This window comes from Capricornis sumatraensis, chromosome 6, assembly GCF_032405125.1.
Source record: "Capricornis sumatraensis isolate serow.1 chromosome 6, serow.2, whole genome shotgun sequence".
In the NCBI taxonomy this organism is placed as follows: domain Eukaryota; kingdom Metazoa; phylum Chordata; class Mammalia; order Artiodactyla; family Bovidae; genus Capricornis; species Capricornis sumatraensis.
Window position 1 is genome coordinate 112,502,065 of NC_091074.1, and position 26,121 is coordinate 112,528,185.

At 54.8% G+C, this 26,121-nt stretch overlaps 1 protein-coding gene across 2 annotated transcripts in view; it reads right to left on the reverse strand.

The window, feature by feature from the left end:
- The window catches only part of WHRN (whirlin), an 89,278-nt gene that overhangs the window by 363 nt on the left and 62,794 nt on the right, over window positions 1-26,121 (reverse strand). Inside the window, exons 4-12 of one of the 2 annotated variants that reach the window (XM_068974363.1) lie at window positions 22,408-22,618; window positions 21,840-21,843; window positions 21,283-21,319; window positions 19,950-20,162; window positions 18,715-18,924; window positions 4,510-4,581; window positions 2,753-3,290; window positions 725-906; window positions 83-205 (exon numbers count right to left, since the gene is read on the reverse strand). In XM_068974363.1, the coding sequence (XP_068830464.1) occupies window positions 83-205; window positions 725-906; window positions 2,753-3,290; window positions 4,510-4,581; window positions 18,715-18,924; window positions 19,950-20,162; window positions 21,283-21,319; window positions 21,840-21,843; window positions 22,408-22,618 (1,590 nt within the window). The remainder of the gene's footprint in view (window positions 1-82; window positions 206-724; window positions 907-2,752; window positions 3,291-4,509; window positions 4,582-18,714; window positions 18,925-19,949; window positions 20,163-21,282; window positions 21,320-21,839; window positions 21,844-22,407; window positions 22,619-26,121) is intronic. The other variant, XM_068974362.1, reaches the window with a different exon arrangement.

Here is a 26,121-nt window from a genome sequence, read left to right on the forward strand (position 1 = left end):
GGGCATGGCAAACCCCTGGGGAGGCTGAGAGAGGGACCTTTGGGGTAGGGAGAGATGGTCAAGCAGGTCCCTGGGGACGTACCTGAATTGTGACGATCCTAGGCAGAGGCTGGCGGGTGTTGGCACCACCCTCGATGGCAATGCCCAGGGTGGCTGCACTTTTCTTCACGCGGATGAGGGTGGACGTGGGCTCCAAGAGCCCGGGCTGCAGTATGAAGAAGGAAGGTAGCGGCAGGCCTTCTTGTGGGGTGGGCCTGGCCTGGGGGCTGGCCTGGCTACGACAGGCCCCTAGGTCAGCAGGACGCAGACTCCAGCCCTTTGCTGGGAGCGTGCTGTGTGCTAGCACTGAGCACAGCGCTTGGTGCGCCCAGCTGTTTAATTCTGAGGCTCGGGAGGGTAAGCAGCTGCCCCAAGGCTGCTAGAGATGGCCTCAGGACTTGAATCTGGCCTGATTGCCTCACCTCCACCCTACGCTGGAAGGGAGCGTAATGATCCATGAGAACAACCATCAGCACCTGGCCTGTCTGCATCAATGGCAGAGCGGCGGCCTTCGGACTCTGAACACAGAGGTCTCTCTGGACACCCACATCTGCCCAGTGACGGGGGTGCTCAGCACCTCCCTTGCGGTCACTTGCCAAGCTGAACCCTGGTCGGGACTTCCTGTTGTTCACCCTCAACCAGACTTCCCCCCGCCTGCCTTCTGCACACCCCCCGTCTCACTTACAGGTTTGGTGGCCCCCTCGGCGGGCCTCTCGTTCCGAGGTGTCTCCTTGCCACTCCTGCTCCTGGCGGGCGCCGTCTGTCTGCCTCGGCCGGGGGCACTGGCCTCGGCCTCGCCGGCGTCCACGCCACTGTCCTCGCTCAGGGTCTGCCCGCTATCTGAGAGCTGGGAGAGCGTGGAGGCGGCTGTGGTGGGGACAGGAGGAGACGGATGTGTAGAGCTGGGGTCAGTAAGGGCTTCCCGGAGGAGCTGAGGGGCAAGTCAGAAGGCTGGGCGGGGGATTCCCTGGGCAGAGACTTCCTGCCACCCTCCACCTATTGAGACCTGCCCTTCCAACGGGGTCTGGCCCCAAGGCTGCCAATTCCAGGATGTCTGCCTTGACAGCCTCTGGCAAAATGGTTAAAAAAAAAAAAAAAAAGTCAGGAGGCAAATCCAGCCCACAGATATGGGTTTTTTTGTTTGTTTTAACTCTTAGTGTTGTCAATATTTAATGATGGACCAACACATTCAAATTTCACATAAAAGTGGAATTTTAAGCTTCTTGGGGGGAAAAAAAGGAAGGTCTGCCATGCTTGGTCTGTGCCCTGGCTGACCCCACCTGGCCTGAGCTAAGGGGTTGGCACGTGCCCTCTGGCGCGATAGTCAAACCCAATCCACTCCTCTAGGTATGTAACGGCTTGGCCCCTGAGTCTGAGACACTCTGGGGTCTGGCAGGTGGGGTCTGAATCCCCTCTGACCAGCTGGGCAATCCTGGGTGAGTTACACAGCCTCTCTGAACCCCAGTGTCCTGGTTCCAACCCAGGGGCAATGATGCCTATCCCATGGATTATCATAAACACTAACAGACAGGACATACGGGGTGACCAGGCTTATGCTAGCCTGCCTGGCTCCACAGTCACTGCGTCTCCGTCTCTTTCGTCTGTAAAATGGGGGTGATAACAGTACCAGCCTCACAGAGCTGCTGAGAGAACTGGGTGAGTTACTAACACAGGCACGTTCCCAAGAACACCTTGGCTCACGGAGAGTGCGGCACACCTGCCAGCTTTATCATCATGTGTGTGCGGCTCAGTGCCAGGTCCAGGGCCATCTATCTGACATGACAGCTTGGGTTTCCCACCCCCCACTCCCCCGCCACCTTCTGCCTTAGCAGCCTTCCCTCAATCAGCTACTGAATGCAGGCACCCCGCCTTCCGCATCCTAGTCCGTCCCTTACTGGCATACCACAGGCGCTCAGCAAATGTCCCCTGACCTGGCTGGCCACCCACCCTCCTTGGCCACGGCAGTCCTACGTGTCACCTTAGCCACGAGATGGCAGCAGAATCCAACAAAACGGACCCAACTCACGACCAGGAGGGAGGGGACGCAGGCCTCGTGGTGGGCTCAGGCTCACAGGGTGGAAACCAGCTCTCCCTTCCTGCCACCTCCCCAGTTGGACATCCTCTGAAAACCCCGGGGCTACAGCCCCGGGCTGGCCTCCCAGGTGTCTGGAAGGTGGACCCTGCACTCTGACCCTGCAGCCCCGAGCCAGGAGACCTCCAGGGGTCCAGAGGTGACAATTTCAATGTCCACCTGTCCCTCGGCACCAGCTCTGGGGGACAGAGATCACAAAGCCAATCCTGCCCTGAACAGGCTCCGTCTTCTTGGGGAGACCGGTAGGTCGGTGCAGGGTGACCAGGTCCTAGAGGAGAAATCCCACCCTCACAGCCAGCTGGCAGAAGCAACAGTTACAGAACTGTTCCAGCCCCCATGGGACAGCCCAGCAGCCCACCCACAGTCAGACAGCCAGTGACAGCAGAGCTGGGACTCTCGTTCCAGCCTCTGCCTCCAAAGCCCCTCCGGGCCGGCTCGGGGCCCTGTTCCCCGGCTCCCCTGACCTTTAATGGGGGAGGACTGGGTTCGAAGGCCTCCCACTGGGAGGGCACCTGGCCCCACCTGAGCTGCGCCAATGAGCAGATCAATCCCCCAGTGGGACACCCCTAAGGTGACACAGCGGCTCCCCGAGCCCAGCCCACTGGGGCCTGCGGTACTCACTGCGTGTTTGGGGCAGCGCCCTCACTTCATTCACGTCTGGCTCACTGTCCGGGCGGTGCACCTCCACCAGGACAAAATGCTGGTTCGTGCCCGCCTGGTCTGGGCGGCTGGAGGGGGAGGGTGGGGAAAGGCCACCGCCAGCCAACGTGGCCTCTGCGGGGGGGCTTTTCAGGTGCTGGGGTGACTGGACCCGCGGGAAGGGGCCGATGGGGTGCTGGTTGACCAGGGCCAGGTGGGTGTCCAGCGGCCTCTTGGAGCCGGGGTTGGCCGGGGAGATGGAGGTGTAGATGGGGGAGGAGGGCGAGTCCTGTGCTGTGGGGGCCTCCGGCGCAGGAGCGGTACCCGCGGGCGGGCTCCTGTTCCGCGGAGCCGAGAAGACGATGCCCGAGTGGGAAGACGTGGAGGAAGGCGGCTGGAGGTCCTCTCTGTCTGGCTTCCTCGGCTGGATGAGGAGGTGGTCGTGGCCTTGGGTCAGAGGGGGAGGGGGAGGCGGCGGCTTGTAGCTAGGCAGCCCCTTGGAGGTGGACTTGACATCATCCTGCCAAAAGACCCAACAGGAATAGAAGGAGTCAGAGCCCATTGGGGCCGTTAGAGGGGAGACCCGAGCGCCCCAGTGCACTGGACCCTGGCTGGAATTCTGTCCTTGCTCTATCAGCTCCTGGCCATGCTGCTCTGAATAATGCAACACCCGAGTGGAAAACTTCTCCTAGCATCTGAGCAGCTGATAAGCATCGGGATCTTGTCTCTGGGGATGGCATCGTTACCTTCAGGAACTGAAGTTCTTGGCATCGGCCAGGGCTTGTCACAGGGAACGGGACTTAATTAGAGGCGGGATGCAAAGATGAAAACAGAAGAGGCCTCTCTGGCTTTTCTCTTTAGGGGATTATCATGGCTCCTGGAGCCTGGAGATGTGACAGGACTGATGGGAGAGGATGGGTAGAAGGTGGACAGAGGTGGGCCAGGCTGCTGTGTGGCCCTGGGCAGGGCACAGCACTTCTCTGAGTGCACCTCGGGGCCATGGAGGAAACGACCTACTCAGCAGAGTCGTGGGGAGGTGAGCAGTAGCGCGTGTGCTGCACTAGCAAGGGGCCTGAGATCCAGCAGGTGCATGGTGAGAGGAAGACTCTGTCGTCACTGTGCCCCCTCCCTGTGCCAGCATCCAGCATTGGCATGGCTCTGTTCCCGATGTTTTACTTAGAATAACTGATTTGCCCCTTGTTGCGGGCTTAGGGGTGGTACACTATTATTACACCCCATTTTACAGATGGGGAAGCTGAGGCACAGAGCAGTTGAGAAAGTTGCCCAAAGTCACACAGTCAGCGGCACAGGGTGGGATTTGGACCTGGCAGTCTGGCTTCAGAGCCCAGGCGATTCGAAAGCCACGTGAGTCAGATCACAAAGCAGACTCTCCGGATTGCTGCTGAGTGCGCATGGGCGTGAGATCACGTTTCACCCCCTTTCCCAGCGCAGTCACAGGGCCTCCTTGAGAAGCGCTCTCGTCACACAATTCATGTTTCAGTCCTTGCTATGATAACGTTCAGATAACGTATCAAAAGTAACACCAACTCAGCAAACAGTCAAACAGCCTGACAGCCCTGCCTCAAATCCTGGAACTCGCTGAGAGTTCTTTGCTGAGGGCTTCAGTCCCCTCCCTGTGGTCTCACCAGGGAGCCAGCCCCCAGGGGCCTGAAAATACAATGAGACCCAGGAGGGGGAAAATACAATGACATGGTTTTCCCAGAGGTGGGGGGTCTCACCAGGGAAACGTCTGAGAGGGTGTTCACATTGCCCTGGACGGCCTCCCCGGTCTCCTCCAGGTCCAGAGTGTTCTAGAACAGAGAAGAAAGCCCCGTGAGCAAATACACATTGAGGGGGAGAACCACTTTGCTCTCTAGGACACAGAACTCTGCAGGCCCTAAGACACCTTCGTGGGGCTTCCGTGTTTCCTGACAAGCCCCACTCCGTGGGAACTTACATGGTAAAACGAATGATGATTTTCCTGCCTTTCACTTTGAAATCAATTTCAAGCAGTTCAATTTCTTGGAGACTTTCCAGGCCTCCCCGGAACTACGTAGAAACGCTGCAGGGTGGCTTTGGCCTTGACTGGCAATCCCTGAAGCTCGGCCCACGCTCAACAGGCTCAACTCCTCAACCCGAGGGTTCTCTCTCCACGATTCCCCAGGGAGGTGTGAAAACGGCAAGTGAGGGGCGGATGGGGAAGGTCTCTAGCTCTTTTTAATTAATCAGTTACTCACTTATTTTGGCTGCACTGGGTCTTAGCTGTCGCATGCGGGATCTTTCATTGCTGTGCCCAGGCTTCCTTCTAGTTGTGGCTGGCGGGCTTAGTTGCTCCCTAGCAGGCATGTAACATTTTAGTTCCCCGAACAGGGATTGAACCCATGTCCCCTACACTGGAAGGTGGATTCTTAACCACTGGACAACCAGGGAAGTCCTTCTCTCTCTGTTTTAATTTTAAGGGTTTTTATGGTGTATCCTGGGGGAGGGGGGAAGGGTTATGGTTTCAGTGGCGCTTATTTTGCAAAGATGCTCATTTCTTCCTTCTTTTCCTAACTAACCAGATGCCTAATGCTTCCTCAAGTGACACTGAGCTGCTGTAAGGCCATGGATAGACACCCCACACCAGGAGGTTGAGCAGAGCTCTTCTTTAAACTCCTGAGGGGGGCTCCTGAGGGCTCTGCAGTCACTTCTCTCCACACCACAGGACTCAGGATGACAACAAACTTCCCTGACCATCACCCAGGTCAAGTCTCAAGTTTAGGGATTAATCCTGAGCAGTCTCAGTGCTCCTGACTGAGGGCCTGGGGACTTAGAGGAAGTGAGACACCTCCCCTGCCTTCAGTAGCTTAGCGATGGTGTGCGTGCTCAGCTGCTCAGTCATGCACGACTCTTTGTGACCTCAGGGACTGTAACTCGCCAGGTTCCTCTGTCCATAGGATTTTCCAGGCAAGAATACTGGAGTGGGTTGCTGTGTCCTACTCCAGAGGATCTTCCCAATTCAGGGATCAAACTCGAGTCTCTTGTATCTCCTGCACTGGCAGGCAGATTCTTTACCACTGCCCCACCTGGGAAGCCTTAGAGACAGCAGGGTCGACACAAATAAGCCAGGAGGAGGCTGCACAGGGTGAGGAAACACAGTTATATAATGCAGCTAAGGAAGGGTCATCCAGGAAGTCTTCCTGGAGGAAGGAGCACAGGTTAAAGCTGGGCAAAGGAAAGAATGATGGGTGTTTCAGAGGGAGGGATGTGCATAACGCTGGGAGGACAGAGGATGCTTGAGAATCTTCAGGGGTTCTACAGCAGTCAAGAGCTGCTTAGACCTAAGCCTGAGGACAGTGGGTTGCCATGGAGATGTAGTCAGGTCTGCCTTGGAAGAAGATCCCCTTTGCTCACTTCCTTTCGAGTCACGCTAGAGCTGTGCAGGCATGTCAGGGTTTTTATACTGGCTCTTCCTTCTGTCTGGAACATTCTTCCCCAGAACTATCCGCAAAGTGAGCTCTGTTTGTTCACCTCCTTCAAGACCTTACTCAAATATCACCTCCACAAAAAGATCTACTCCGACAGTTCAGTTCAGTTCAGTTCAGTCGCTCAGTCATGTCTGACTCTTTGCGACCCCTTGAATCGCAGCACGCCAGGCCTCCCTGTCCCACCTAAAATCACAACCTTCACCCCTGCCCTGCTTTATTTTTCTCCTTTGCACTGATCACATTGTTCCTTACCAGCAGCCAGGATGTAATCTTGAAACACAAGTCAGATGATGTCTCACGCCAGCTCATAACCCTCCAGGCTCTTTCCATCTTAAGTGGAGGAAATTCCAAACTGCATTCACTGGGCGCAATGAATTCTGGGCCCTTTCTTGCTACTCTTGCAGCAGGATGGGATGGTTCCTGCCTCAGGGCCTTCGCACTCGCTGCTCTGCCAGCACAGCGCTCCTGGTTCACTCCCTCATTTTAGGCCTTGGTGAGGCTTTCTTTGACCAGCCCTGTTTCAAACAGCACCCCCTCCACCCCCACAACTCTGTCTAACCCTTGACCCTGCTTCATTTTTCTGTGTAAGATTTAGCACCACCTGATGGGGTACTATTGGTTTGCTCATTGTATGTCTTCCTACTAGGTTAACTCCTCAGAGGCAGGACTTGTGACCACCTGGTCCCTACTGTATTCAGGATAGTGTATTCAGGATAGTGACTGCTTGATAAATATTTATTGAGCAAACTAATTAATCCATGAATGAATTGATGGGTGAATGAATTAATCAATGACTCTGGCTGTTATGGGGAGGAGGCCTGAGTAGACATAGAATTGACCCAGGCTGCTACCGTAGGTCATGGAGAGCAGCGATGATGGTTTGAATGAAAGTGAAGGTATAACGAGAGTGAAGGTGCGGGGGGATGGGAGGAGGCCCCTGACTCCATACCCCCAGAGCAGAGGCTGCCAGGTCACTCCTTACTGATCCTTGTCTCAAATAAGCCTCCTGAAGCCTTGAGTATTCTGGGCAGGCACCATGGGAACCCACCGGGCAACAAGACGCTCTGCCTTCCCAAGCATGAGCCTTTCTCACCCAGGATGCCTCATCTGGTCTTGTGATGCCTCTGGGGCAGTGTCAGGCCAGGTCAACTGCCTTTTACCAGCAAACCTGAGCTTGTGCAAACATCCTGACATCTCCTGCCCACCCCACTCTGATCTCTCACATACCACTTCACAGGAAGATGTTCTTGACGGCCTCGGTGATACAAGGACAGGGGGCACCCTTGAGGAGGGGAGAGCTGCTCCTTCCCACCTTGATCAGAGGCACCAGTTCTGGCTTCTCTGAGATCACTCCCAGCTCTGCCACTCACAGCTGAGTGATGGTGGACAACCCACTGGACTGCTCTGTGCCTCAGTGTCCTCATCTGTAAGGCGGGGAAACAGCAGTCCTTCCCTCATGGAGTTGATGCATTAACACTTGAAAAGTGCTCAAACAGAGCCTGGCACAGTATCTGAAGGGAAGTGACTGTCACACTAGAACCCTGGGATCTTATAAATCTGCCCCAGGAACTGAATGGCTGCACATGCCCTGGCCTAGGTGAACACTTCGATGGAAGGAAACAGTGGTCCTCCGATACACCCCCTCCCCCAAAATCGTAATGTGTCCAGTGCTCCCAGGAGTCAGTCCGCCTGGGCAAACAAGCCATCTAGGGTGAAGGTGAATGGCAAGACAGGCAGGTTACATGCAATGACTTCCCAAGACTGGGCAGTCATTGCCTTGGCCTCAGCAGGAGGCCCCGAGGAGGTCAGAGACCTGGGAGGTGTCTATAGCAAGGATGAGAGGGGCCTCCATCACCTGAAATGTAGCTAGCTACTGCCGCCTGCCCCCAAAACTCAGCCTGCAGACACCCTGGGGGCTTAGATGACAGTCCATGGTTGGACCAAAGATATGGGATTCTGTCCTGTTCTGGTATCAGGAGCTTTGAACATTCATTTAGTTGATCAACAAGCATTTAACAGGCAGCCTTGACTTATGAGGAAAGCTCATTGGGATAAAAGATGAGCAGGTCCCCGTGTTCCCAACACCCACCAGAGGGCCACGCACACAGGAGCTGCACACAAACTCTTGTTCGGAATCACTGATGGAAGCTGGCGTTGTGATAGGGCCAAAGGGAGGGAGCAAGGAAAGGACCCGGAGTCTGATAACACAAGCATGTCTTCGCCCAGCACTACAGGGCAGGTGTGACTTTTTCTTAGAAAGGGCATGGGAGAACTCCAAACTGTGGCAGGCCTTGCTGCATGCTAGACCCCTGCTGGGCATTTTATTTACATGGTCTCACTGATTCTCCTTATGACCCTGTAAGGTAGGCACTCTGATTGTCCCGGCTCACAATTTTTACACTTAAGCTCAGAGAGAGCAGTGACTTGTCCAAGGCAACAGGACTATTCTACAGCAGATTAGGTTTCTAACCCACATCAGGGTGACCCCAAAGCCCATGCAATCTTAGCAGGACCCCAGAATTAGATGCTGTAAGAACCAAGGGACTCCAGGAGGAGGACCCTCTCTGAAACAAGAAAGAACAAGGCCATCGCTGGCCCCAGACCTCAGCCACTCCGTTATTAATGACATCCTGGAGCCAAGATGGAAGGCAGGGATAGATGGGCGGGAGGGTGAGGGTGGAGTGTGGACAGGCGTCCAGCCCTGGGAGGAAGGCCTGAAGTGGAGCAAACGGCAGACGGGTTGGAGCCTAGCCTTGCCAGACTCCATCTGCCGAATCCAGACGCTCAGGAGCCCCGAGTCCCCGAGCCATGTTCCTTGTGCGTCTGAAATAGCTGCAGACAGCAGGCTAAGAACCCGGGGGATGCGTCAGCAGAAACGCTTCCGGGACAGGCTTCGAGAAGAGGACCAAGGTCAGAGCTCGCGCAGGAGCCGGCCGGAGCATCTTGGCCTTCTTCCCGTCCCCCTCTCAGCCCCAGCTGCTCCGTGGTCGGGGGTTGGGGGGGCTCCTCCTGCACCCACGGAGGCCAGAGACGAGCTGAGGGTTTAGATCTGGCAGCTCAGTGAATCCTGCCCGGTGGGACTCTTTTTCATCAGTTCTACAGCTGAGGTGACTGAGGCCCAGAAACGGAAGGCCACTTGCCCAAGGTCACACAGCAAGGACAGAGCAGAAAGCTGAACCCTATTCAAGGTCTGAGTCTGTCATCCAGAGGACTTCCCCCAAGAGCCGGGATGCCCTCAGGACCTGCGGCGGTGGCTCCCTCACCCCCTTCTTCCTCAAATCTGTGGCGGTTCAGGAAATCTCCCTTTCAGAGAGAACTCGTTTTTTTTTTTTTTGTCTGAGTTGGCCCAATCAGGGTTCTAGATATTCCAGGGTCTGGTTTGGGGGCACTGTGGGGCAAAAATGAAATGAAATCACGAGGGGCCATCACTCGAGCTGGCCTCTGCCAGATGGACTCATGGTTCTGGAAACAGAGGCCCAAAAGGCCTTGGGTGGCCCAGGTACCACCCCCAGCAGAAGGAGGCTCTCTGCTCCCCGCCCCCTCCTCCCCTCTCTCTCCCCTCCCCACTCAGCCCCTTTCCTGGGCTCCGCTACCCCGCCCTCTCATTACAAGGGGAGGGCTCTTACATAAAGGTGCTATTTTCAGCTCTTTGTTCCTCTGGCTTCTTTACTCTGAAGTCTGGACAACAGGCTCCCCAACACCTCTGCCCCCCACCCCTGCCGAATGCACCGGAGGCCCAAGGCTGGGGGTGCCCTCCTCTCTCTGTCTCTGGAAAATTGAGGCAGGGAGTCCCAGCGGCTTCTGGAAGGTTGCAGCGGGGCGGGGTGGGGGGCGGGGGGTGGCGGGGGGCGATGCTGAGCGGAAGAGGGCCATGGGAGAGAGACAAACTACAGAGGGGGAGTGAGCATCAGAGAGGACAAAGAAGGGAGGAGACGGGGAGAAAAGACCAAGAAGAGGAGGCCAAAGGGAGGAAGAGCAGGAAAAGCCAGAGGCGGTGGCCCTGCCGGAGCTGGAGAAGAGGAGCTTGTGGACCCAGCCACGGTGTGGGCAGTGGGGGCAGGAGTGACCACAGCCGGCGGAGCCAGAGAGTCCTGGCATTCTTGGGGGGCAGAGGAGGGGGCTGCCCAGAGTGAAGGGGACAGGTCTGGGGATCTAAAAGGATCGAGGGGTGGACCCCGGGCGCTGGCTGTGCTGGTGGAGACCCATCGATCAAGCAGCCCCCAGCCTCTCTGAGCACCGGCCTGGGTGGAAGTCTGGATGCTGGAGGGAAGGGCAGAGACAGGGCAGGGAGAGGACCGGTCCCCACACTCACAGAGGGCTGGGAGCCCGCGCTCACCGACCAGGCTGAGGCCGTGGGGACCGGCACGGGGTCTTTGAGCAGCTGGCCCACTGCTGCTACCATGTTCGGCCACCGAAGCACAGAGGCAGAAAGGGCCCAGGGAAGCCAGTGCACAAAGTCCTCCCGAGACGAGGGTGTCCCTCGTCCCAGCACAGCCCAGGCTTCCTTCTACCCCTTTGCATCTCCCTCCCAACGCTCTTAAGAAAAGGATGTCATTCAGCGGACAGAGGGCATGAAGCGGAGTCTCCAGGTCAGGCCCAGAAATGGAAAGCAGGGCTTCAGGAAGGAGTCTGAACTTGCTTGGAGGAAAACCCTGGATCCTTTATTTTCATTAACCTCTAACTGAAATGTAGCATCTCCTTCCATTATGAGTGGAGGCAACACAGCCTTGTGGAATCAGCAGCGCCTGGGACACTGTCACAGTTCTTTCGTATCACACTGCAGATGCCGCAAAGTCCCATTTATGCTCATCACGGCCTCACAATTGCAGCTGTTACCGACGTGCCATCAGACCTTGTCATGGGGCATACTAAGAAAAAACCACACCTTTCAATATTTCTTCCCGTCTTTGAAAACAGCATTTTATGATGTTTCCTTTGTCATTCTACATGTTTTCTTTTTAAACATTTAAAACTGTTACTCTGAGAAAGGTCCCCAGGGCTTTGCCAGCCTGCCAGAGTGGTCCATGGCACAGAAAAGGTGAACCCCCCTCCACCAGTCCTAAAGCAGCGTTTAGTCTATCTCTCCTAGGTGGTAGCTGGAAAAAAGCAGGCTCCGAGGGGAGCAGGGGCTGGCCTCCATGGACTTGGTTTTGTTTCCTGGAAGCAGTTTCCAGCACCCCCAGTCCTCACACAGAGGGGAGGATGCGCCTCAATGCACCGGCTTGGAGGAAGGGTCCTTGTTTCACACGCTGGCCCAGGCAAAGCTGCACCCACCCAGAGGGTTACTAACATCCTCTGGTGAATCTACGGTTCTGCGGAGGTAGGGGCATTGCTGAGGTCTCTCGGAAGGGAATGGGATGTTCTACTCAAGGGAAAAGACTAATTCCAGCTTCACCGTGTCCCTGTCTGTGCACGGGGCAGCTTCCTTGGAGGGGGGCTATAGACAGCACGTCTGTGTGAATGAAAACATTGCTGCTGTAGCAGTAAACAAAGGATGCGGCGGCCACCAAGCCACCACACTAGAGCTGTGGGCCCCGAGGGAACTCAGGGTGAGAAAATACAGGATACTGGCCCCAGAGAGCTGAGGTGCATAGCCAAGGAATGGTTTCAGTGAGCCCAGACTCTTGCATCTTCCCATATACAGAAAAGCATCAAATTCCTTGAGATACCTGGTTTTCTTTAACGAACCGTAATCTCTTGAGGGTCTGACTGCCTGATTTTTGTTGCAAAAACTCCTATATATCCTGGCTCCTCTGGCCCTTGCCTCTTTGGAGCAGTCTCCTGAGTTTTCTGAGATGTTATGTCCTCAGTTCTCTCCACCAAGTAAAACACAACTCTCAACTTCTAGGCTGTGAATATTTTTAAAGTTGATATCGTATAAATAAGGAGCAGCAGTGACTGGGCTCCATAGATGGGCTCCTTCCTGCTCCCCCACTAGGGAGGGGTCTGCCTAGCAGAGGAGCTAACCCAACCGGGTTGGACCAGAGGCCGATTGCAGTAGGTGGGATGTCAACCTCTCATCGCTTGCTCCCTCTTTCTGGGAAGGGGTGCTTTAACAGTCAGGGGTCTCTGCAGCAGGAGGCATCCAAAACAGGCTGGAGCTTCTCCATCCTCCTCTGGCCCAGGCTGAGCAGGAAGGCATGGAGGCCAAGGGGAAGAGGCTGGCGCTACCAAGTGCTGACAGCCACGCCCATACCCCCTTCTCGCATTATTGCAGGGGAGACTGCAATGGCCTTTAGAGGCAGTGACCTCAGCCCAAGCATCCTTTGACAAGATGGGGAGCCCCTTTCGAGACACATGAGGGGCCTGGAGGGCAAATCCAGGAGGAGGAAGGCTCTGGTTAAGGCTCTCAGCAGGGCAAGTTCCCCTGCGCCCCGACCTCAATGACATCTACCTGGTGGGCACAAGGTTGGCCTTGGCCTCTCAACCCCTTTCCCTCTGCAGTTCTCTGCAGTGACCTTTGCCAACCCTAATTTCCTTCCTTCCTTCCTTCTTTTATTTTGCTGAGCTGGGTCTTAGTTGAGGCATGTAGGATCCTGACTTGCAGCACGCAAACTCTTAGTTGCAGCAATGTGGGATCTAGTTCCTTGACCAGGAGTCAAACCCAGGTCTGCTGCATTGGAAGCTTGGTGTCTTAGCCCGTGGACCACCAGGGAAGTCCTTGCTGGCCTTTAGAGTATCAACAGAACCAACTTCTGAGTACTCCACACCTTGGATCTCACTTGATCTCCACAGCAACCCACAGATGGCTGATCTTATCAGCCAATTGTACAGATGCAGGAGCTGAGGCTTCAAAAGCTTAAGTCACCTGCCCAAGGTGACATGGCTACCAGTTGGGAGAGCCAACCCTAGTGTGTGAGATTCCAGAGGCTGTTCATTTAAGCCCCTCTGCCTCAGGAATTCAAGAAATGTCAGGCAGCCCTTTCTTCTTTTACAAAGCTCTCCTGGCCGACATCTTTATGGGAGGGTGATGATACTGTCTGGAGGCGGCAGAAAACTCCCAGGGCTGACTATCTATTAGACAAATGGAAACTAAACACAATTTGTTGAAGCGGGAGGCTGCATCTGATTTCCTCTGATCGATTGTGTCTGGTTTGAGGGAAAATGGCTGCAGAAGGAGCCGTGTTGAACCTGGGATGGATAACCCGTGCAGCGCAACCCAGGGACTCTGGGCTAAATGGGAACTGGCTCCAACTGGGGCATCTGTCTGGGGCAACTGGGTCACAAGAGCCGGCGCCTGCCACCCTGCCCGTCTGAGCGCCAGAGCAGAGGACAGTTTCCTATGACAGAGGAGGTAACTGTTTAGGAGGCTGGAAAGGGAGACGGTGATCCTGAGTGACCAGGGAATGAGGTTTCATTCCAGTTCCTGCTTCGCATTTCCTTGGCCTCCACCCTGTCCCAGGCCCTGGGCTGGCACTGGGGACACAGACAGGAGAAAGCTGAGGTCCCTGCTGGTGGACCCCACCAGCTCTCCTTGTGTGCCGAAGAAAACATTCAGCAAGAGGTTAAAGCAACGGGGCGGGCGTTTTAATGGAGACATGAAAAATGCGTGTGTTTCCTGGGTGAAATAATTTTTGTGCATGAGCAAGAAATGTTGTGAGTTGATGTCCATCTAGATCGTGGGGGTTGTTTGTTACTCAGCATCTCTGCAGCAAAAGCTCACTCATACATGGTAGTTTTGTGGGCTAGTGCTGGGCACGTAGTAGGGAATAAGTGAATGTCATTTCGACCCCTTAGGAAGAGGTTCCTTAGGAGGAATGATGCAACCCTTGTTCAAAAACAGGGAAGCAGTGGGAACACAGGGCAGCCATTCCTTGTACTGCCTCCCCTGGAATATTTTCTAGACTCTCTCGACAGAGAGGACTCTCAGGGTTGGAGGAGCTTTGGGAGCCTACCTGGGTTGTACAGATGGGAAGACAGGCTGGTGGTGGGTGAGGGGCTTTCCCATGGGTGCCACTGCATGGTGGGGACAGGGCAGAGGAAGGGTGTGGGCTCCTACCTCCAGGATGGGTCTGGTGCCCTGCATTCCCACACAGAGGGGCTTCCAGGAGGAGGTGTCTGTCCTGTGGCTTCGCATGCAGGCAGTGTGGGGCGTCTAGCCTGAGACCTGCTGTGTGTGTTTGGAGGGAGGGGGTTCCCAAGAGACGCTGAGGCCATGGTTGACCAGGCAGCAGGAAGAGCTGGCCCCTGTAGAGCCTGTTATCACATCTCTTAGCAGCTCGGGCTGCACAAGCTCCCCAGCACCTGCCTGGGAATGAACCTGTTTTTGGTTCAAACCCACACTCGTCCACTCTCCACCAGCAGCGGCATCCAGGTACAACTAAGGCAGACCAGTCAGACCATGTCGGCCCCTGTTCCAATTTGCCAACAGCTCCCATCACACTCAGACACAAACTCCAAGTCCGCAGCACTAATCCGCCACTGCCCTTCCCCTCACTTACTGCTCCAGTGTTTGGCTTCGTGGACTTTGCTCAGACACTCTGGGTACCACCTCAAAGCCTTTGCACTTGCTGTTCCTTCTACTAGAAATGCTCTCCCCCAGCTGTGGGCAGGACCATCTTCCTTCCCTCTTTCAGGTCCTATTCAGGTGTCACTTCCTGACCACGCCCCTTTCCAGTTTCATATTCTCTCCTCAGCACTTCTCACCACTTGGCACGCTGCGCGTTTCAGTTCTTCATCTGGTTTAGTCTGTCACTCCTGCTCCACTCTAAATCCCACAATGGAAAGGATTTCTGTGTTGCTCACCACTGTATTCCCAGCACTGCAACTGTGCAGACCCTGGAGCAATCACTCAATCGAAATTTGCTAGCAGAACAAAAGGGAGATAAGGAGGAAGAGAGCAGAAACAGAGATGGATCGATAGATTGATAGGCAGATGATGCTTAACAAGGATCCGGTTGAGCTCCTTCAGGGAAGAATCCCAACCAGAGTGCAGTGTTAACAGCACCAGCTCAGAGGTAAGCAGGCCCGGGTTGGAATCCACACTCTACCGTTCGCTAGCTGAGCAACCTTGAGAAAGTCACTTCTCCCTGAGCCTCAGTCCTCTTCTCTGTAAAATGGAAACCAGAGCACAGAGCTGTCATCCTCGTTTATAAAACTGAGCTCAGGGAGGTGCAATCATTTCCTGAGGTCACACAGCAAGGAACTGGCAGAGCTGGGGTCTGAACCACTGCAGAGCCTGAAAGCCCTGATGGGTGGGCAAATAGGAGAGACAGAGAACGCCAAGAAGAACCTGGTCTCCCCGCCGGGCTGGGTGCTGGCACAAAGGAGTGAGGGAAGGGCCACAGCCCCCTGCCTCCACCCCAGCTAAAGGATTCCCAGAGCCCCACTCGGCAAGAAGGACGGTACCTCCATCAGGTCTATAAGCCACAGCAGCCGCTCCTGGGGAGGAAGGGTGGGCAAAAGGCAAAAAGAAAAATACATCAAATAAACATAAGGGATGGAGTGGGCACAGCAAACCCCCTTCACACACACACTCACACACTCACACACACTCACACACACACACACATTCACACACACACATGGCAAAACAAGCAAAAATTCCCCAAACTTCTTTTCTCTTCACGTGGACTGCTTTGGGCAGGAATAAAGGAGGGATGAGGAAGACCCCACAGGGACAGTCAGCATGGCTTCATTCTAACTGCTTCCTAGAAGGAAACCAAGAAAGAACACTGTCCTTGAGAAGGGCCATCAGGAGATGGCCTGCCCCCTGGGGGCAACCCTGGGAGTCTCCAGCAGGTGAAGCTAGGATCATTATTCCCACTTGGCAGATGGGAAAACTGAGGCTAAGCAAAGGGAAGTGGCTTGTCCAAGGTCACATCTGTGGTTGAAAGGCAGAGCCTGAAGGAGTATCTTGTTAGGAAGCCTCCATCAGAGAAGACCCGGATTCCAGGGAAACCCAGGCCCCATGTTGGCAGAGAACCTCAGCGCCTGTGAACAGGAGCCCAGGGCTGTGCGTGTGGAAGATGCCCAGCGTGGGATGACGTTTGGAAGGGGAATGGCAGAACCTCAGCCCCGCACTTTCCAGAAGACCTCAAGTGTCTGCAAGGCCCTGGATACAGGGTGGTTACCCCAGCCAGGCTGGGAAACGGGGAAGAACAGACACTTCCTCTGCCCTCCGAGTGTGGGCAGCATGTCTGGGAGGTTGCTTGTCCTTTACTCTCCCAACAAGCTGGGGAAAGAAGCATTGCTGCCCCAGTGCAAGGAGGGAGAGCCAGGCGCTGTGGAGGGAGGTGCCTTTCCACGTCGCCTCTCCTGCCTGTACATGGTTCTCTTAGCACCCGCCTCCCAGAGCTCGTCCTGACCTTGGTCAGTCCTGATTTGACATACCTGTGCTCTCCAGGAGGTCTCAGACTCATCAGTTCAGTTCAGCTGCTCAATTGTGTCTGACTCTTTGTGACCCCATGGACTGCAGCACGCCAGGCCTCCCTGTCCATCACCAACTCCCAGAGTTTGCTCAGACTCATAGTTATTCACATTTCAGAAGCTGGGAGACCCTTTCCATCTGTCCTACAAACTTCCTGCTCAAAATCATCCTGTAGCTTTTAAGAGCTGTGCCTTTCCCAGGGTGTTCCAATCTGGAGGGAAGGTGTCTTTGACAAGGCAGGGTCAACTGCCATAGCGGGGCCTCAGATGGTCAGGGACAGTGCCTTCCAGGTACAGGAGAGACCCAGGCGCTGAGCTGGGGCTGGGACCCCTGCCCTGAGCCCTTCCTGGGGATACACCTCCAAGTCCTGCAGCCTGGCCTGCCCTCGGGGCCTCAGGCTGCTGTGGCCAGAGTCACAGGGACCTCAGGTCATTCTACTCACAGGGAAACCAAGGCCCAGAGAAGCTGGGCTTAAACCTAAGCCCCTTACCTCCCAGGCTAGAACACACCCCATCCCACCCACTGGATCTCTCATCCTCGCTTCTAAAGGGATCATCCCAGAACTGCAGTATGCAACCCCCTAAGTTTTAGAGCAGTGATTTGTGGCTCCTGAAGCCCCACGTGGACATGCTTAAGCCAATCTCAGTGGAGCTGGACGCAGAGAGAAATGAACCGTCGGGCCAGGGCTCCGCAGCCTGAAGCCAGCTCGTCACCCGTGTGTGCTGTGTGCCACATCAGAGCCAAACACGCAGCCCCAGGTGGGGACAGCCTCCTCCCTGCCCCAGAAATGGTCTGCAGCCGTGTCCAGAGCCTGGAGGAATGGGCAGCAGCTTCCGAGCCACCCCAGGAAGGATGAGGACTCGGGGGATGAAGGTGACTCAGGATGGTAGGGACAGGAGGTAGAGGAATAGAAGTTTCCCCAGAAGCTCAGATCCCCAGAGCTTTAAGAGAAAAAAAAAGCTGCATTGGGAGCTGAAGCCCACAAAGCGGGCATGCTGCGGGGCTGTCTCCTGGCGGCTGTGAGCGCACCTGTGCCCGCTGACCACCTGTATCTGCAGGTGGCCATCATCGCATGTCCTCCTCCTCCGACAGGACAACCAACACTGTCTAATAGAGATTCCCCCCGTGAGAGCTCCCAGTTCAGTGTCGGAAGTAACCGTGGTTAGAGCACTAGACCTCCTCCTCCCCTTCCACAGGAGAGAGGTGCTGAATGACCGACCGGCAGGGAAGCAGAGGGTAGAGCCGAACCGGCCCTCCTGACCTCCAGCTCCGACTTTTCCCACGGCACCGGTCTCGGTAACTGGCTGGGTCCTGCGATGGATAATAAGGCACTTCCGCTGCCCTTTCCTCCCCAAGGCCTCCCAGGGTTCATCCGCCTCTGAGCATCCTGGGGGCACAGCCACACCCTGAGGTGGCCCAGATGCCTTTCTGGGGGCTGGCGAGTCTGGGAGAGAGTCAGGCTGGGTTCCGGGGCCCCAGAGAATCAGGAGTGGGTGTCTCAGGGAAGATCCCGGTCACCACGACCATTACCGTGAATGAGACCACCAGCGTGATGTCTCATGGGATCCTCCCGCTACTGGTTCTGTTTGTCTCGTTAAGAAAAATGTTAGTTGCTCAGTCGTGTCCGACTCTTTTTGACCCCATGGACTACAGCCCAGCAGGCTACTCTGTCCTTGGAACTCTCCAGGCAAGAATATTGGAGTGGGTTTGCTATTCCCTTCTCCAGGGGATTGAACCTGGGTTTTACACATTGAAGGGAGATTCTTTACCATCTGAGCTACCAAGGAGGCCCATTTATCTCATTACCTGCATTTTCCGCCTTTCTTCCCCAGCCCACCCACCTGCATCCCATCCCACAGCCTGTGAGCGCCTGAGGCAGGGTCAATCCATCTTGTTCCATTGTGTCTGAGAGCCCATGCCTGGCACACAGGAGGCACCCAGCAATCAGGAGGTTTTCACAGGTGAAGAAACCGAGGCTCTGAAAGGGAAGGCCCAGAGCTGGCCAGGAGTCCCGTCCTAGCAGAGACTCCCAGGGCTGGATTCAAACCCAGATGGGCCTTAACTCCCTTGCTGTCTGTAAGGTGAGGCATGGGGCAGGGGCTGCTCACCCTGGCCGAGCTGACGGTGGTGGAGGTGCCGTGGCTGCCTGTGGACGAGCCTGTGTCGCTGTAGGAGACCGTGGAGTAGGTGTCCCCGGCTGCAGGACCCGGGGGCTGCCGCGCCTTCATGGACTCAATCTCCCGTCTCAGCACCAGATGGTCGAAGCGGTCCAGGTCTTGGGGGCAGATGGTGCCTCTCACCTCAGAGAGGAGCGAGAACTGGAGGCCGGGACAAGCCGGGCACTCAGCACGGAGCTCCACCGGCAGGCACGACAGCCCTCTGCCACCCCAAATGCAGGCGTGCATGCTAAGTCGCTTTAGCCATGTCCGACTCAATGGACTGTGGCCCACCAGGCTCCTCTGTCCATGCGATTCTCCAGGCATGAACACTGGAGTGGGTTGCCATGCCCTTCTCCAGGGGATCTTCTCAACCCAGGGATCGAACCCACGTCTCCTGGGTCTCCTGCATTGGCAGGTGGGTTTTTTACCACTAGCACCGCCTGGGAAACCCCTGCTACCCCAAACAACCTTCGTGCAAACTTGGCCACTGCCCACCCCTCCTTAACCCTCCGTGGCTCACCACTGTCCTAGGACAAATTCCAAACCCCTAGATGCTGGGCCCAGCGTCATCAACCCCTGCTCCTTGCTCACTTCTTCTTCCCTAACATCTCACCCTTCATGTCCAGCTCCAAGTCCCTGAACAGGAAGCCCTTGCCTGTCCCTTCCTCTTCCTTCTTTTCAAACTGACTTCCCTCTGTTAAGTCTTCCCAAAGGTAACCACTCCCAGTGGATTTAATCACTTCTTCCTTGGTGCAGCTTTTGAATCTCAAACAGGCTTCTCCACTAGAGCAGCATTCTCAAAGAGGGTAGCATGGTTTGGTCACTTGGGGGCTTGTGAAATATTCGGAGTTACCCAGCCTGGGGTGTGGCCTGGGCATTGCTTTTTAAGAGCAATCCAGACAATTCTAAATCCACACCCAGCATAAAAAGCTGCTACAGTGGGACCCCAAACACAAGGCATGTGGACTGTTCCCTTGAGAGTCTGAGGGGTTCGGGGGTGGGGGCTGGGGGCAGGGGTCTGTCTCGGTTACCAGTCTCTGCCCAGGCTTCAGGCTGGGTCTGACTCTTTGTGGGTTCTCAGTAAAGGAGTGGGGTTCAGAGGGAGGCAGGGAAGGATGTAGAACCCCCGGGGAGCTGAAGCCAGGCCCCTCCAGCCCCGCCTTGCCCGAGGAGGCACGGGTCACCTTGGCGTGGGTGTTGAGCAGCTCAAACAGGGCCATGACTAGGGCTTCCACCGATACGCTGCCGCCGCGGTACTCCTCCAGGTAGTAGGCCATGGTGGCACGCTCCTGCTCGGTCAGCAGGTGCCGCGCCTGCTCCTCCAGCAGCACCCGCGTCTGGTTCCCCAGGCTGCTCAGGGTCACCTGGGAGCCGGCTGGCCCCTTGTAAAACCCCAGCTGAAAGACAGTGAGGCAGAGGCCCCGGGGGTGCGGGTCTGCTCTGGAAGTCGAGCCAGCTACCACCCTGCAGACGGGTGGGGTGGGCCCCTCTGAGGTCTCTGCCCACGGGTAAAGCCGCAGGTGTTCCTGGACGTTTCTCAGGGCACCGGGTCTCAGTTGCTTGTAGCTGCAAAGTGCTTTTCTGGCTCACGTGGCACTTTTACACGTGTTGTCTCATCAGAGCCCCATGACCATTCAGGGTCAGGCAGTATTATTATGGTTCCCATTTTACTGTTTAGGTTGCTGTCTCTCTCTGGGTACATTGGGGATAGTAGTAATGTGATTTCTGAAACGCGGCTCAGACCTGCATGCACACCACGCCTCCCAGCACGGCCTCCACCACCATCAGCCGTGTCTAAGAGGCCACCCGGTCTCCCTGCTTGTCCCCTCTACCTCTCCCTGTCGCCTGTACAGAGCTGCTGAGGTGACCTCATGAAAACATAGATCTCACATTGCGCCCCTGGTGAAGACTTTCAGTGGCATCCCATCATTTCGGCTTAGCAGCCAAACCTCTTCCCCGGCCCACTAAGTCCTATGGGATCTGATGATCCCACCAACAAGGCGTGCGTGGCGCTGCCCCCGGGCCCTGGCACGTGCTGTGCCCTCTGACTGCATCCTCCCCTCCGGCTCCTGCCCAGACTCTGATCTCACTAACCTCCACTTCATGCTCAGCTTACAGCCCAGACACTGTGTTGCCACTTGGAGAGCCTTCGCCCTCTCCCTCTGCCCTCCCCGCACCTAAACATCTGCCCTTCTCTCTCCTAGGGCCCGGCACCTCTCTTGGAAGGCATTGAATGCCTTTGATGATGAGATGCGCATGCAGGCTTGCTTTGCTTTGATGTGCCTCTCCGTCACTGGGCATAACCCCCACTGGGGAGGGGATGTGATTCGTGCTGTTCGTGCCGCTAACTCCGGGGTCCAGGGTGCTGCCTGGAACATGGTGGCCTGGAATCTTCCCACAAGTGTGGGAAGGAGGCTACGCAGGCAGTCGGCAGGCTGCCCACCCTGCTGGGCCCAGAGCTCCCCACTCGGCACCAGTGAAGAAGCCAAAGATACCCGCAGACAGAGAGCAGCCTACCTTGTTGGTCCCTTCTGCTGTGAGATCCCCAGGAAACCTACGAAGAAAGACAAGCACGTGTCTGAGCAGTTCAAGCAGGCACGGGCCAGGGGATGGCTGCTTTGCAGGGAGAGGAATGAAACTGGGAGAACCATGGGCTGTGCTCACCGGGGCCTCTCAAGGGAGTATCAGGCCCTGGACAGATGGGCAGTTTCTGAACTCCTGACCAACCATGTGGATGGCACTTCTAAAACCAGGCAAGGTGGTCTGCTGAGTTGTTTCACGCCCTATAGGGCCAAGTCAGGTGATACACAGAGGAGAGACTAAATAGTAAGTGCCACGTGGTCTTGGGGTCAGGCCAGCCCAGGGAGGGTGAGGATGGGGCACCTGGAGATGTTAAGAAACAGCTTGCAGGTGCAGCTCTCTTCCAGGCTGTTTCCATGGAAAATAATGTGGTCTCAGGCTTCCAGAATCCCTGATTTTCAAGAAGCAGCCAGAAATCCAGGTGTCCACCCCACCCCCACCCATGGGAAACCCGATGTCTTTTTAAATGTTGGTAACTAATTTTTAAAAATTACTGTACTGGGAAGGTGAAAGGAAGAGAGGAAGGAGGGGATGAAGAAACGGAGAAAGAGACACCCTGGGTGTGTTCGGCTTGGGGTCACCAGTCAGTCTGAGGTTTCAGATGGAAATCCAAAGGTGACACTTTACCTTATTAGCAGCTATGCAGCCACCTGGCAACTGTCTCTCACGTTATGACTCCCAAGACCCTTTCACACAAGTCACTCATTGGATCCCCATCCACACATCTGGAATGGGGACCGCAGTTAGGATTCCCACTTTTCAGACAAAGCAAGTAAGGGCCAAAAAGGAAGTTATGAGATTTGCTAAACAGCAAGTAAAGAGTGAGAGAACTGGCTGCTGCGGTCCAGCTCTCCAAGGAAAACCGAGGCCAGAAGAGCAAAGGGGATGCGCCCCCGGTCAGGCCCCGCAAACAGGAGGGACCCTGGGGTGGGACTTCAGGCTCAGGGAACCGGGGCAGTCCTCACAGATCGGGCACAGAGCATGGTGCGGGGGTGGAAGGGGCTGTTACTGGCTTTCAGGGATGGCCCTGGGGTCCTGGGGCTCAGAGTGAGAGCGCAGCACGGCCGCACCCTGCGCAGTTGCCGGCAGCGTCTCCGATCCGGGAACTGGCGATCCACTTGGTCTCGTCCACGGTGGTGCGGGCGTGGGGCAGCCTCCCGACGTCCTTCACGGTCAGGATGAGATGCTGGGATGACTTGAGCAGCCTGACCGCCTCATCGTGCAGGATGTTGAGAAAGCTCCGCCCATTCACCTCCAGAATCTGGTCCCCAACCTGCCAAGCCCACAACACAACACAGTCACCTGGGCTGTCTGCAGGACACTGACTCATGCCAGGGGGTTCAGAGTCCAGATCGCAATTTTCCTCCTGGGTAGCCTAGGAAGGAGGTCACCAAGGCTCAGACAGGCTATGTGGGTGCTTGAGGGTCACACAGCAAGAGACTCAAAGAGGTTATGTGAATACCTGAGGGTCATACAGCAAATCAATGGCAGAACCAACCATCCAATCTGGATCCTCAGCCCATGACCCTGTCACTAGAAAGGGCCACCTCCCTCAACCGAACAAGGGCTTTGAGGGGTGGAGTTCCCGAGGGTCTCCTTATCTAGAAAACAAAAGCCATTTCAGAGGCCTGGATGCAGGTGGAATTGGGGGTAGATGAGATGTGAAGGTACTGTTCCCATAATTTTCCTTTTACACTTCTACATTATTAAGTTTGTTACCTTAAACATGCATTCTCACATTGCCTTAGTGTAAACATCATTTTAATTTACTTAAGAGAAATCAGTAAATGAGAAAACTAGCCTACTGATAAAGGAATAATATATTGCTTGGATTTTTAGGACAAGAAGGTGATTTTATTTGGTAATGGAAGAACATATTTTTTAATGAAAGGATGAAAAAATAGAAGAAGAAAAAACTAGCCTTCCAATAAACAGAACTATGTGACAAGACCAGAAGGGGTTGTCCAGGAAGCTGTCGCAGGGTCAGCTGGGGCACTTTCAAACTCAGACGGTTTGGTGCTTTTTTTACGTTAATTGATGGGTGACCGGAGGGGGCTACCCAGGGTCACAGCCCACCGTGGTCTTGAAGGGCAGCCCTATAACACCAGTTATTTCTGGCCCCTCTTCCTTCTTCCCTGCATCCCAGTCTGCTGATGGCACATGGTCACCCCTAGGGGTGTTTTCCAGCATTTTTAAAAGCAGAACTTGGAAAAGGTGAGCCAAACACTAATTTGGGAAAAAAAAAAAAAAGAGAAGAAAAGATACGGTGATGAGCCTAAGAATCAAAACCCTGGTCCCCAATTTCCTGTTTTTTCTTTAACCCTTCACCTGCAACCGGGGAGTTTCCAGAATAGAAAGTGGTTATAAATTCAGTCTTTCCGTCTCCCCTCTGCTCCAGTGTTGATGTGTTCAGAGAAGGCCCTTTGCCTCCACGACCCATCCAACACTTCCTGCATACTTCCTGTGTGCCAGGCTCTGGGCTGGGACACGGAGCCAAGACAGACAGACCTCTCCTGCTCACATGCTGCTCAGCGGGCTCTACCTTGTGCGATGAGTAGGTTTTCCCGCCAGCTTCTCCACACCTGGTCTCCAAGGCCCAGCACACAGTGGGAATTCAATAAAAATTAATCCAATGAATGAAGAGTCAGATACCAGTCCCCCGCAGTCCTAGCTCCAGGACCATTTCTGCTGCAGCTCAGGGGGCGCCAACACATGACACCAGCCTGAAGCCCCAGATTTCAAGCCACTTCTGACCGGATGCTGACTGCATGCCAAGTACCTTGTTTGCCCCTTTACATAGCTTTCCCTATTTAATATCCTCTGCATTCGGCCAAGTAGGGATCATTTGCTCTGCATCTGACCAGAGAAAAGACAGAGACTCAGACAGGTTAAGGAAATAGGTTGTGGTTACTAGTGAAGAGGACAGCAGGGTAGAAACACAAGTCAGGCTCCAAGGTCCTAACACTATCTGCTACTGGGCTGCTGTCAGGCTTCAAATCCAGCGTGCTCAAAGCCCCCATCCTGCTGTTCCTCCCTAGCCCTGCCTGCAGCATACAGCTCTGAAAATCCACCCTCATCATCAGCTCTGCCTTTGTCCCCCCAATACCAGAGACCCAGGTTTGATTCCTGGGATGGGAAGATCCCCAGTGGCAACCCACTCCAGTATTCTTGCCTGGAGAATTTCATGGACCGAGAATCTTGGCAAGCTACAGTTAATGGGATTGCAAAGAGACGGACATGACTGAGCAACTAACACACACACACACACACACACACACACACTCTCTCTCTCTCTCTCTCTCCAGGAAGTCTCACCTTCCTCCCCCTCCATCAGTTCCCTAACCTGCGCCCCCACCTGCTCACTCCTGGGGTCCTGGGCTGGCATTCTCCTCCGTGCATTAACTTCTAAACTGGCCTCAGACCTGGCACCGGGTTACTGTTTATTCCTCCTGGCTTAAAAACCTGAATGACCCCTATAACCCAGCAGGTGGCATAACCCTATGGTTAAAGGTTTTAAAGACCATCAGACTTGGGTAGACACTCTGGCTTTGCTACTTTCATGCCACATGAACTCAAGCAAATCCCCCAATAAACTTCTTTTCTTTTTTAATCAATTGAAAGAACACATTCATTTTATTAAGGTATTTTTCTGTTACTTTAGGAGAGGAAAAAAAAAAGCTTTCAAATAGTGGCCTGGTTTCAAAATTCATTGTTTTGGGTTTTATTTCACACTATTTCAGCCCTGCTTCTTGGGAATAAATCTATAGCAAAATCTCAGAAGATCTATTACCTCCTATGAAGGCAGAAAAAAAGTAAAACTGTAGGTCAGGTTCGAGAGGAGTTTGGGTTATACCAGCTTATTATTAGAGGCGTATTTAAATTTTTCTCAGGAAATTACTTTCCAAATTACATGTAGGAGAACATTTTCCACTGTTACTAAGAACAGGGGACAAAAACCCATTAAACTTTTGTCGCTTAGTTTTCTTGCACATAAAGAGGGAATCCTAGCCCAGTCCTCCAAATTTCTATAGTCATCAGCGTCATCGGTCATCAGCGTCGGTTTTCAATGCCAGCAGCAATACCCACAATTTTCTCTCTTTCCATATCTTGGAGCTCCCCAGTCGAAAAATCCCTGAGAACTTGTGTGTCCTAAGTCACTTCAGTCGTGTCCGACTCTTTGCAACCCCATGGACTGTAGCCTGCCGGGCTCCTCTGTCTATGGAACTCTCTAGGCAAGAATATTGCAGTGGGTTGCCATTTCCTACTCCAGGGGATCTTCCCAACCCAGGGATTGAACCGGTGCCTCTTACACCTCCTGCTGGTGGGTTCTTTACCACTAGCGCTGCCTGGGAAGCTTAGGTAGCCTCAGTTGGTCTCCTTGTAAAGAGCTTAAGGGAAGACCCAATGTCTGATTTGAGGCTCGGCACACAGTAAGTGCTCAATAAGTGCTTATGTACAGGAGGTGTGGGTTTTGCCTCTTTGCTCTGTGCTTCTCTCCCAGCTGGTGTTCCCTGATGCTGAGAAGCAAAGCTGTGTTAAAGAGGACCTTCGCAGGCAGGCACTAGGGCCTTACTGGGAGTGGACTGTGATGCCAGCCCCCTCCAGCCCACTGTTCTGGGTCCCCACGTTTCCCTGAGTAGCGGCTGCACCTCTCCCCTCTGCCCCCAGCTCCCCCTTCCCCACAGCTCTGAGCTGGAGCCAGGCTGCACTCTCCCCTCTGCCCCCAGCTCCCCCTTCCCCACAGCTCTGAGCTGGAGCCAGGCTGTACTCTTCATC